This window comes from Heterocephalus glaber, unplaced genomic scaffold, assembly GCF_053883595.1.
Source record: "Heterocephalus glaber isolate CG9 unplaced genomic scaffold, H.glaber_assembly_v1.0 deba00001532, whole genome shotgun sequence".
Lineage (NCBI taxonomy): Eukaryota > Metazoa > Chordata > Mammalia > Rodentia > Bathyergidae > Heterocephalus > Heterocephalus glaber.
In genome coordinates this window covers 9660501-9674224 of record NW_028258330.1, presented here as the reverse complement: position 1 = coordinate 9674224, position 13724 = coordinate 9660501, and the positions used below count along the sequence as shown (strand labels likewise).

Here is a 13724-nt window from a genome sequence, read left to right as displayed (position 1 = left end):
GTCAGTCATTATATACAGGGAAGGAATTAGAAACGGGAAAGCAATGATAAGAACAATGGTTGACTTCTGTAAGCAACAATGGAATCCCCCCAACATCTTTAAAGTCTAAGAGAACACAGTAGAATATTATTTAGGCATAAAAAGGAAGGAATTTCTGATACACACTACAACAACATAGATGAACCTTGAAGGTATTATGCCAAGCAAAATAAGCTGGACACAAAGGGAAAAATATTATACGATTTTAATTATAATATGATACCTAGAATAGGCAAATTTAGAGAGACAGAAAATAGAATAGAGATCAGCAGGTACTAACAGGAGAGGAATAGGTAGTAACTGTTCAAAGTTCCATTTGGGATGACGAAAACATTGTGGAAATGGATAGTAGCGATGGCTACACAACACTGAATATGAGGTATGACTGAAAAATATGTTGTTGGTTTAAATTCTTTTAAATTATCACAGTAAAAGACATGCTTCCATTAATCTCTCTCAAAGTACTCTTTAGTTGTGCTGTCATGGTTGCCTCAATGTTGTGAATCAATTCAAAATGTTTACATTTTATGGTCATTTTGACTTTGGGGAAGAGCCAGAAGTTGCACACTAGGCACTATGGACAGGATTTAGGATAAGGGGACATCAGAATGCCTTTATGAACCTGCCTTTCCCTTAGTAGCACTCAGTAGCAGCATTTACTGTATTTTTTAATCACATCATATCTAGGAACTCAAGAAAGAGAACTTTCAGAACTGCTTTATAAAGTGGCAAGAATAAATGTGTTTGAACTGAGGGGGCTCATTTTAATGGGGATTAATGGCAATATATCTTTTATTGTAATGATTTACTGTGCATTTTGATCACATCATGTACTTAGTACAACTCAATGGTATGCTTAAAAATGGTTAAAATCATAAATCTTTAATATATATTTTATTACAATAAAAAATGTGGGAAAAATGCTAACAGAAAAATATTTACCATCCTTTAAATCTACATCTAAGATAAATTACATTTTACAAGTAAAGGCAAAATAAAGATTTTTTTCAAAGAATGAAAACAGAGAAGTTTTTACCAGCACACCCAACACCATCAGAAAAGAATTCCAGGTTGAAAGGAATGATGTGAACTAGAAATTCAAATCTATATAAAGGAATAAAATATTGAATATGTGTGAAAAAGTTTAGTGTCACCAGTTCATTTAGGATCAATATTATAAGGACATTCTAAAATCCTTGGGAAATTCCAGAAGGTAAAAAACCCAAAAATTATGCTCCTCAAAAAGGTTATCTAGGGCCGGGGATTTAGCTCAGTGATTCCGCCACCTGCCCCATAAGCATAAGGACCCAAGTTCAATCCCTGGTACCAAAAAAAAAAAAAGTTTATCTAGAATAAAGTATATCATTGATGAATACCAATACACCAATTTTTACTGATAAGGCAAGTGGCCTAATATAGTATGGTATTTGTTTTTATTTTTTAAAATCTGCATAATAGTTGTCATTTCTTTTTTTAGATTCACTATAGGTCAATATTATTCTTTTTCCAAAAAGCACATTCATGTATCCTTTAAATTTCAGATATTTTATTCATTCAGGGAACAATTCTTGCTAATAGGTTATTTAAGCTATAAGGTATCTACAGTATATTATGCTTTTATTGTTACAAACATAAAAGATTAATGTGTAATCAAAAATATTTTTGTTACCCTACAGAATCTAGTAATAATCATTTTATAACACCTTTTTATACAAATACTCTTAATAAAACATTGGAACACTAAGCCGGGAATGGTAGTGCATGTCTATAATCTAATTTAGCTCTGAAAGCTAGATTTGAACTAAAAACAGAAGAACTGGGAGAAACTAACAATAGGGGACTGCTCTTCCCAAATCCCCTCTTCATGTTTATAGAAGAATACATAAGGTTTACTCTTTGGAGAGCCTGAACCAGATGAACTTCAAATTAGTTAAGGACATCAGGCACTGATGGGGGCAGATGTCAGGCACTGGAGTAAAAGCCAGATCAAACCCACCTTGAGGTCAGTAAGGCCCGCACTCACACACAAAGCTTGACAATGGCTCTTAAATTCCTCACTCATGAATATGAAAAGCTAGGGCCACTAGATAGCTGAAAAACTTTGCAAGGTGTATTAAGAGTCCGCAACAAATGAAAACAAGTAAAAGGATGTAGTATCAGTAGATAAGAACAAACAGCAAGCCATGATATCCTAAGGAGGATAAGCAAAACTACTGCACTCTTGAAACAAAAACAGGATTCTACTTAAAATAATAATAATAATCAGAGATGGAGCTCTAGAAATCTAATAAATATAGGCTAAAATTATAAATTAATCAAAAGTAGATGGTTTGAGAGACAAAAGAGAAAAAACTCAGAAAGCAGAGAAAAGATGGGTTTGGAAAGGAGAAAAAGTAATATTTGAGACAGATACAGAGGACTAAAGCAAAAGATCAAATATTTAATTAATAGAAAATTTAAAATAGAAAAAATATGGAGGAGGAAATTACCCCATAAGTTGTTTAATTTCCCCAAAACTAAAGCACATGGATTTCCAAGCTGAAATTACAAAATGAATATTCAACAAAAGATGAGGAAAAAAATCCCAAAATGTCTCACGCAATAACCAAAACATGGGAATTAAGAGCTTCCTTCTAGAGACAAAATATACCACAAAAACTAGGTGACTTGCATAATATCAAGTCTAGAAACCAGATGATAAGAAAATAATTTCTTAAAGAATTTTACACAATGTCCTAGGAACAGACATTGAGGATCACAACCCCAGGAAGCAAAGCAGAATGAACCCATCTGGCATGACAAGAAATTAAATGGAAAGGGGGAGAACCCAACAAAAAGAAAAACTCATGGCAATGACAAGTCAATATGTTTCAGTTATAACCATCAATGTTAATGGTCTCAATTCACCAATCAAAAGAAATAGACTGGCAGAATGGGTCAAGAAGCAAAATCCAACAATATGCTGCATACAAAAAACACACTTAATTCAAAAGGAAACTCACAGACTGAAAGTTAAAGGGTGGAAAACAATACTCCAAGTGACGGGAACCCAAAAAAAAGCAGGAGGAGCTATCCTCTTTGAAGATCAAGTAGATTTCAAACCAACACTGATTAAGAGAGACAAAGAAGGACACTACATCCTTGTAAAGGGAACAATCCAAGAGGAAGAGATGACAATCATAAATATCTATGCACCAAACACTAGTGTATCCAACTATATAAAACAAATACTAACGGACATGAAAAGTCATATATACACTAATACAATTGTAGTGGGGGACCTCAACACCCCACTGTCACAAATAGATAGATCAACTAGACTAAAAATACGTAACGAAATACTAGAACTCAATCGAACTCTTGAACAAATGAACTTAACAGATGTTTACAGAGTCTTCCACTCACAAAATCTGAATATACATTCTTCTCAGCTGTACAAGGGTCATTGTCCAAAACAGACCACATACTCACACATAGAACATGTTTAAGTAAGTGCAAAGGAAATGAAGTTATCCCCTGTATATTATCAGACCATAGTGCAAGGAAATTGGAGATCCATAGCAAAAGAAACTCAAAAAATTTCATAAACATGTGGAAATTGAACAACACACTTCTGAATAACCAATGGGTCACAGAGGAAATTAAAAAGAAATCAGACAGTTCCTTCAATTAAATGACAATGACAATACAACATATCGGAATCTATGGGACACAAGGAAAGCAGTCTTAAGAGGGAAATTCATAGCAGTGAATAGGCATATTAGGAAAACAGAACGAGCCCAATTAAACAACCTGATGCTGAACCTCAAGCTTCTAGAAAAAGAAGAGCAGGACAACCACAAAGCGCATACAAGGGAAGAAATTATAAAGATCAGAGGAGAAATCAATGCAATGGAGACTAAGAGAACAATACAAAAAAAATCAATGAAGCCAAGAGTTGGTTCGTTGAAAGAATCAACAAAATTGACAAACCTTTAGCCAACCTTGTCAGAAAAAGGAAAGAAAAGGCCCAAAGCCATGCAATTAGGAATGAAAAGGGTGAAATTACAACAGACCCAGCAGAAATACAGAGGATCATCCATACCTACTTCCAGAACCTATACTCCAATAAGATGGACAACACAGAAGAAATGGACACATTCCTAGATACATATGAATTACCAAAGTTGAACGAAGAAGACCTAAAAACTCTGAACAACCCAATATCAACCAATGAAATTGAAAATGTAATTAAAAACTTATCAACTAAGAAAAGCCTGGGCCCTGATGGCTTCACTGCTGAATTCTACAAGACATTTAGGGAGGAACTGCTGCCACTACTGTTTAAACTCTTCAATGACATTGAAAGGGAAGCAATACTCCCAAATTCATTCCTAGAAGCAAGCATCAGCTTGATCCCCAAAGCAGAGAAAGACCCAACTGAAAAAGAGAACTATAGGCCAATCTCACTAATGAACATAGATGCAAAAATCCTTAATAAGATAATGGCAAACAGAATGCAGAAGATCATCAAGATCATACACCCTGATCAAGTGGGATTCATCCCAGGGATGCAGGGATGGTTCAATATACACAAATCAATCAATGTAATACACTATACCAAAAGAGCCAAGGACAAAAACCATGTGATTATCACCATAGATGCAGAAAAAGCATTTGACAAAATCCAACATGCATTTATGATAAAAACCCTACAAAAAATTGGAATACATGGTCTCTACCTCAATCCGATAGAAGCCATCTATGAAAAACCAACAGCCAATATCATACTAAATGGTCACAAACTGAAATCCTTCACACTAAAATCAGGAACAAGACAACGATGTCCACTATCACCACTCTTGTTCAATATAGTTCTGGAAACATTAGCCATAGCAATTAGACAAGAGAAAGAAATAAAAGGAATAAAAATAGGTAATGAAGAAGTCAAATTGTCATTATTTGCAGATGACATGATACTCTATATATATTAGACCCCAAGAACTCCACCAAAAGTCTTCTACACTTAATAACCAAATTCAGTCAAGTAGCTGGTTACAAGGTCAACACACAAAAATCAATAGCTTTCCTCTACACGAATGACAGACTCACTGAGAGAGAAATAGGGCAAATAATTCCTTTCACAATAGCATCCAAAAAACTGAAATACCTAGGAATCATCCTAACAAAAGAAATCAAAGACCTCTTCTCTGAAAACTATGGCACTCTGAAAAGAGAGATTGAAGATGATATCAGAAAATGGACAGATATCCCCTGCTCCTAGGTAGGAAGCATTAATATAGTGAAAATGGCCATACTTCCAAAACTGCTATATAGATTTAATGCAATTCCAATTGAGATCCCACCAGCATACTTCATAGACCTTGAGAAAACAATCCAAAAATTCATTTGGAACAAGAAGAGACCCAGAATAGCAAAAGCAATTCTAGGTAACAGAGACAGGGCAGGGGGTATCACAATCCCCAACCTGCAACTCTACTACAAAGCTACTGTGATAAAAACAGCATGGTACTGGCAAAGAAACAGACCTGAGGACCAGTGGAACAGATTAGAAGATGCAGAAACAATGCCAGACACACTCACCTACCTCATGTTCGACAAAGGAGCCAAACACCCTCACTGGAGGTAAGATAGCCTCTTTAATAAATGGTGCTGGAAAAATTGGGCTTCAACTTGCCAAAGATTAAAACTAGACCTGTATCTCTCACCATGCACTAAACTAAAATCAAAATGGATTAAAGATCTAAATATTAAAATAGAAACTCTGAACCAGTTGGAACAGAGGTTAGGTAGAACCCTTGAAGACATCGGTGTAGGAAAAGATTTTATGAACAAAACCTCAGTTGCCCGTGAACTAACACAAACATTCAACACGTGGGATCTCTTCTTATTAAAAGGCTTCTGCACAGCAAGAGAAAGTATCAGCAGTGTGAAGAGACAACCCACAATGTGGGAAAAAATCTTCACCTGCTCTTCCTCAGACAAAGGTCTACTATCTCAAATCTATAAAGAACTTAAAAAGATCAGACCTCCCCAATTTAAAGACCCAATCCAAAAATGGCCATCTGAAATGAACAGACATTTCTCAGACAAAGAAGTAGAAATAGCAAATAAATACATGAAAAAATGTTCAACATCACTGGTCATTCGAGAGATGCAAATAAAAACAACGCTGAGATTCCACTTCACTCCAGAAAGAATGGCTGCTATCATGAAATCAATCAATAACAAATGCTGATGGGGCTGTGGGGAAAGAGGAGCCCTGCTCCACTGCTGGTGGGAGTGTAGACTGATGCAACCACTGTGGAAATCAGTATGGAGATACCTCAAAGAACTAGGACTGGAAGTCCCATTTGACCCTGCTGTTCCACTGCTGGGGATCTTCCCCAAAGAATTAAAAGAATCATACCACAGTGATATATGTGCGCCCATGTTCATAGCAGCACAGTTTGTAATAGCTAAAACTTGGAAACAGCCCAAATGTCCATCAACTGGAAACTGGATAAAGAAAATGTGGTTTTTTAATAAAATGGAGTACTACTCAGCCATAAAAAATGAGAAATTAGAGACATTTATAGCTAAGTGGATACACATCGAGGCAATACTGTTAAATGAAATAAATAGGACACACATGAATAAATTCCGAATAGTTTCTCTGGTGTGAGAAACAAAGTGTAAATAAGGACTAAATGTATAATAGGTAATGTGAAATAGGAAGAAAAGGGGCAAAGGGGAAGGAAGTGGGAGGGCTAGGGGAAAGGATAGAAGGGAATGGGATTAATATGAGAAAATGGAAAAATAGGAACAAAATCTTTGTAAATAGGGAGGAATGGAGGGGTTGAAGGGAGGGCTGGGCAAGGGTGAAAAATAAGAACCAAGAGAGATTATGTAAAGGTGCAAATTTCCAATGATGAATGTCATTATATTGTATACCTAAAATGTACCAATGATTAGAATGAATAATCGATAATGCAAAATAGGAAGAAAAGGTCCAAAGGGGTAGGGGTAGTGGGAGGGGCAGGGGAAAGGAAAGAAGGGAAAGGAAAAATGATGAGAAATGGAAAAAATGGAAATAAAGTCTTTGTAAATAGGGAAGGGTGGAGGGAGTGAAGGGAGAGCTAGGAAGGGGGAAAAAATAAGAACCAAGATGCATTATGTAATGGTACAATTCCCAATGAGAAATGTAATTGTGTTGTATACCTACAATGTACCAATAAAAGAATTTAATAAAACAAAAAAAAAGAAAATCATTTCTTTTAAAACCTAAGGGAAAATCATTTCCAGTCTCACATGGAAATAAAACAAGAAAGAAAAACACAAGAGATACAGGAACAAAATTTGACACTGGAGAGAAGCAAATGGAAGCCCAAGGTGAAGTAAGGTGAAGTCCAGAGCTGATCGCTCTACAGCAGACCTAAGGAGACTGGACTGGAAAGTGTCAGGTAGCAGCATCTCCCTGCAAAAAAGCAACGGACTGGCAGATGACTGGATCTGCTCACCTGATGTATAAACTCAAAAATGAATTCCACTAGAGAGATTGTAAGACAGAATGAATGACAGGGGCTCTGAGCGCTAGGAACTCTCTTATTCCTGTTTCACTGTTGCTCACATAGTTTTCTTCTCTCCAACTTCCTTATAACTTTTAGATACAATATATTCATTTTGAACATGTTTGTTAGAGCTGAGTCTTATTTTATACTTGGTATTTTATACTTTTTACACATGTATTTTCTATTCATTTTTCTTAGTTAATGATTCATTTTTTCATTTGATTAAGTTAGATTCAGATTACTTTGATAAAAATCTTTAATTTTAAAAGCAATTATTACATTGTATACAAATATGTAGTTATTTTCTTTTTTTAAATAGATGATACACATCCACCCATATTTATAACATCATTTCCATTTTTTTCAAAATCATTATTAAATTCACTATCATACATTAGTATTCACAACAATTTGTAGTTACGTTGTAACGTTTCATTGTGAGAATATATGATAATTTACCCACATTCCTTTGTGGGACACAGGATTTTTTCAAAGAGTTTTAAAATCTAATTAATGCTCACTAAACTTCTTCATAAAGATATATATCCTTTTGTCATATCTGTAAAAAAATTTTTCAGTTTTATGTAGCACAGCTTTCTTTTTCCTTTCCTTGCACTTGTACATAAAAAGTCCTTCTACAGCTCAAGCACAATTAAATGTTAATATATGTTCTCTCCCTCTCTTCTTTCCCCTCTATCTCTCCTTCTCTCCCTCCTTGGGTGGTACTATGGTTTTATCAGTAGTAATTATTTTAAGTAACCTAAAAGTATCTCTTAGCAATAGTTCTGCAAAAGCAATGGGGAAGCCTCAGGAATATAAAGATGGCTTAAAAGTCAAATAACTTTTGATGTATCTTTTAACTATAAATATTTCAACATACAGTATAAGCATTCTTCCTTAAATGTCTATACTATATGGGTCATATGAGAGACAATGCAACACTTCCAGGTGTGTGTGGTCACACAGTTTAGTTTTTGAAGTTTTTACTCACTTGTAGTCATGATGTTAGGAGGGCAAGAGGGAATTCCATGATCTAGTGCCCATCTGTAGGCTCCTTCTCCAACTAAAAAACTAACAACAGAAAAATTATTCTTTTAAAAATGCATGTCATCTTCTACATATTCTACAATGTAATAAAGTAATATTGTATGGCAATTGAAAAAAGTCCTGTATACAGACATAATTCTAGAGTTAGCTCAAAATAATAAGATAGCTACATGCTCAAAATTTCTTTTAAATTTTTACTCATTTGGAATAACAAATAAAAATAGGGAAAAATCAACGCAGTAAAAAACAGTTGACTTCCCAGTGGAAAATATGAAGATTTATCTTGGATCAACATGGTTCTGAGTTTGTTTGAAAAGATCCATTTCAAGAAGTTAGGAATCTAAGATTCAGTGAATGTGTTCTGATTTGGTGTTCTTGTCTAGTAGAGAGGCCCAAATACAATGAGATGTCTTAAATTTCTAAGTCTCAATGAAACAAAAATACATATATAACCTTCAGAATCATTTTTATTATGATGAGTAAAGTACTGTGATATGTACTAAAAGTAATTGTTAAGCCCTAAACTGAAAGTTTTAACATAACAAAGTGAATAATACAATGAAAGACTCATTTTCAAAGATTTCAAATAGCATTCAGGATAACTACCCCACCCCCTAAGTAATTTGACTAAATAGACAGTAATAGAAAGTAGTGACTATAACAAGCACTTCATCTTCTTCTGTGGCCAACTTCTTAAAGATCTCAGCCAGCTATTAATAGATTCCTTGAACTTATGCCTGTTAATTTCTCATTCTGTACTTTTTGTTTCTGTCTGCTTGTTAGTTTCTTACTCTGTATTTTTTGTTTCTGTTTTACTAATCATTCCAACACTAAAAACTCAAGAGTAATACATACTTAAGATTTGATTGTTAGTAAAACAAGTAACAGACTGGCAAAACAAAATCTAATCAGACGCTCAGAAACATATCCAAATGGTTCCAACAAGAAATTAAATGGTTAATCACAGTAACTTTTCTTTTTCTCCTTTTTCTTTTTTGACAGTACAAAGGATCAAACCCAAGGGTACTCTACCACTGAACTACTTTCAAGTCCTTTATGTAAAAATTTTTTAAACAGGGTCTTCTCAGTAAAACTGGCCCAGCCTGCCCTCTAACTTGGAATCCTTCTGCCTCAGCCTCCTGAGTAGCTGGGATTGACAGGCATGTACCATTGCACATGGCCTAATAAAAGTGAAGCATTGAAAACAGAGGAGATAGGGCCAATAAGAATAATCAATTTTACCTCTTTAAATCTCTATTTTTAAAAATTCTAAAGGATTCTGAGAATAGAAAGCAGTTTTCCCAAATGAAGATCACTGCAAAGAAAAGCTCTCTTATAAAGTTCAAATGTTAGAATAATAAGAGGACCACAGATGTAGATTTGAGCTTTCCTGGCAGCATTGTTAGCACTTTCTTCTTCTAGAAAAAGAACTCGATAAAACAACATCTTAATGTGAAGATGTAAAAGAGAAGCTGAAATAGTAATCTAAATGATCAAGACAGAAGATCTGAGCTGGCTCTAGCACTCTTAGCACTCCACTGGTCACTTTTGGGTTCAGTCCCAGCATCCGGAATAAGTGGCATTTTACAACATGGCACTAGCTTCATTTTTCAGTCCTTCATCACTCATACGTTTTATTATAAACACAATCAATTTTCTGCAATCTATTATGCAAGTTTCCATATATTTTGGGCATTTGAAAATATTTATAGGAAGGTAAATACTTGGATGTCATTTTATGGAAAAGCATTCAAAATATGTGACCTTTCCTTACTATCAAAAAATTATTGGTAGTAGCTCATCAACACACAAAATATCATATAACTGCTTTTAATATTATTTTAGTATAAACTTTTGCTAAAAATTATATTAATAGGTAGGGGGAAAATCACTTTCCACAACATTAAATGCAGTGCCAATTTACATTTCTCTCAAGGTTTTTTCTGACCCTCTAAAGAGAAACCTTTTAAAGACAGTTCATCAAAATCCATTAGAAAATTGCATGGACTTTACAATATACCTGGAATCTGCCCACTTCTCACCATCCCCACTCCCTACCACTGTCGTCTGAACCACAATCAGAAGACACCTGCATTGCAGCAAGGGCCTCTCTACTTCTAGGCTGGCCTTGTCCCCCAACCAACCCCATTCCGGTCAATTCTCAACACACAATCCATTGAAATCTTTTGCAAAACACAAATCAAATAATGTCATTTTCTTCTCAAAACCCCACAAAACTTCATGTGAGGACTAATATAAATATTGGTATCTTTGAAAGAAATCTATAAGCTCCCAAGTGAACAGATTCTCCCTCTCTCCCTGTCTCATCTCTTATGCCTCTTGACTCCCTGCAAATTCTATTCTAATCTTCTGTAAAACCACAAATAATCCAAGGAGGCAGGTGCCTCACAGACTTCACCCTAACAGTTCCCTCTGTCTGGCTCTTCTCCTGCTTCCCAAATGGGAAATTCCCTCATCTGCTCAAATATTCTTCCTTGATGAGACCTTTGAAAAATGCATCCTACTTTGAAATGATCAGTACACACTGTATACACGTGTTGGAATATCACACTTCACCTTACTACATTATAATTATTGCATGTTAATCATGAATGAAAAATGAAAATAAAAAATAAAAATACATCCCAACACACTGCACTTTTTCCTACTCATAAATTCCAATCCCCTCATCCTCCTCTTTTTATATTTTTTCCACTTTCTAATACATTATTATAATTTGTAATTTATGTATCATTTTTACTGATTTATTTGTGTCACCCTCTTACATACTGTTAGCTTCATAAGGGTAGCAAATCTTTTGTTTTTTTAATCAATGACTCTCAAACTAGAACAATGCCCGAAGCATAACAATGCCTGAAGCATAATGAAAATAAACACTAGCAAGATGCTAACAAAATCAACTTTCTTATCTTAAAGACTAGCATTTTCCTTGTGTTACACCCATTTTAATTTACACTAAAGTAGGTCTAGAGTATCATAAATCAAAGCAACAATACTCTGCTGAGACTAGCACTGAGATGCAGTGACTGACACTCTCAATAACCTGAGCTACATGTGTTCACAGAGAAAAAAATGTGGAATGGACCACCTGGCCAAAAATGGTGGCCTGAATTACAATGTGATGATTCAGAAACCTCTAAAGGATCCTCAGCGATCAAAGATCAAAATACATTATTCTGAGTTGGACTAGGTGGTGCATGCCTGTAATGCCAGCACTCAAGAGGCAGAGGCAGGAGGATCACCATGGGTTTGAGGCCAACCTAGGCTGCATAGTGAGTGAATTACAGAGTAAGACTCTTCTCAGGAAACCAAAAAAATGCCCGGGGATTTAGCTCAGTGGTTCTGCTCCCTGCCTTGTAAGCACAAGGTCCTGAGTTCGATCCCCAGTACCAAACAAAAACGAAAAAACAAAAATAATTAGTTAATTAATTCTGAATAAGATACAGAAGAAAAAATATCTATTTCTTTGAACTTCAACACATTTCTATTTTACCTATCACTTACCATAAATATATAAATATATAAAATTAAAGAAGACAACTTAGGCTCTTGAAAGCTTATTAACATATAAAATACAAATAAAGTAGAACTTCCTATATTCAGAAATAATATACAGTCAAATTAAATAAGAATACAACTCTTAAATTTTTTATCACAGAGATTTTCAAAAGTATACAACTGCTATGTGTGAATGTCTGTGTCCCTCCACCAAAAATTCCTAGTTTAATGGATCCTAACACCACGGCACTAGAGAGGTGTTTGGGTCAAGAAGGCAGAGCCCTCACATGAATATGTTAGAGGGCCCTGGGTGGCTCCTCAACTCATGTGAGTGCTCAGCAGGACGGCACCATACAGGAGGACACAGCCCTCAACAAACACCAAACCTGCTGCCTCTGGAACTTCTTGGCCTTCAGAACTGGAAGAAATAAAATGCTGTTGTTTATAAACTACCCAACCTATGGTATTTCGTTTTAGAGTCCAATTGTACTGTAGCAATAATCGTACATAGAATAAGATACTAAACCCAACAGATCATCACTCTGCTTTAACAACTACTAGTACTACCAGTACATTGCTAATCTCACTCATGTATACCCCTTCTGAGATTATTTTGAAGCAAATATGAGATATAATTTCAACTATAAATATCCTAGGATGAATCTCCAAAAATGATTCTTTAAAAAATGTAACAATAATTAACACATCAAAAAATTAGATCAACAAATCCTTAGCATAAAAAATATCCAAAGTTCACATTTCCCTGATTGCCTTATAAAAGATCACTATTATTATTTGAATTTTTTTTTTTTAAATTTTACTAATTGGTTGAAGTTTAATCCAACTATTTTCTGATTAAGCCATATTTTCTGATTAATTCATAAGTTACTTATATTGTTTTAACCCTTAGGTTTTTAACTTTTATTTTCATATCATCAGTAAATGTAGAATAAATCTGAATGAATTTATTAAATAAAATAAACAAAATAGTGATTAAAAATACACAAAAGCTTAAATTCATTTCTCAAAAACTTGAATGTCCAATGAGTACCTAAGATTTTATTCAAACTAGACATAAAACAATGCCGTCCAAGTTATTCTTTTTTTAATAAGAGAAATATAATTTCCAAAATTTGTAAGAAAATTTGTCCATACAAGGCCATTTCGGCTATAGGGGCTACAATATTTCTGTTGCAAGAACTCAATACTGCTTTTATAGTATACAATCAGCTCAAACTACATATACACAAATGAGCATGGGTTTTGTTCCAATGAAAACTTTATTTACAAAAACAGGCAGTAGAGTCAATTTGGCCCACAGGCCTAAGTCTTCCAACCCCTGTTCTATATGAAAATAACCAACAAAATTTTATCCTAGTATAATGAAGGAAAAGATGCAAGATTAGTTAAAGAAATGAAAAAATATGATGCAGTTTATGATGATGATAATGCCACCAATTTTAAGAAGATATCAAATAGTGCACTAGTCTGACCAAACATCAATACTTAAAGAGTGCCAAGAGAAAATGGTGCCAAGAGAAGCACTGGTAAAATGAACTATGCAGCCTC

At 34.6% G+C, this 13724-nt stretch overlaps 1 protein-coding gene across 16 annotated transcripts in view; it reads right to left on the bottom strand.

Annotated features, from left to right (window-relative positions):
- The window catches only part of Tasp1 (taspase 1), a 408843-nt gene that overhangs the window by 349906 nt on the left and 45213 nt on the right, over nucleotides 1-13724 (bottom strand). For all 16 annotated transcript variants that reach the window (XR_015442068.1, XR_002393482.2, XM_087189061.1 and 13 more), the window contains one exon: nucleotides 8581-8660. Coding sequence is in view for 14 of the 16 variants with exons in the window: in XM_087189061.1 (XP_087045187.1) it covers nucleotides 8581-8660 (80 nt within the window). In the remaining 2 variants the exon portion in view is untranslated. The remainder of the gene's footprint in view (nucleotides 1-8580; nucleotides 8661-13724) is intronic.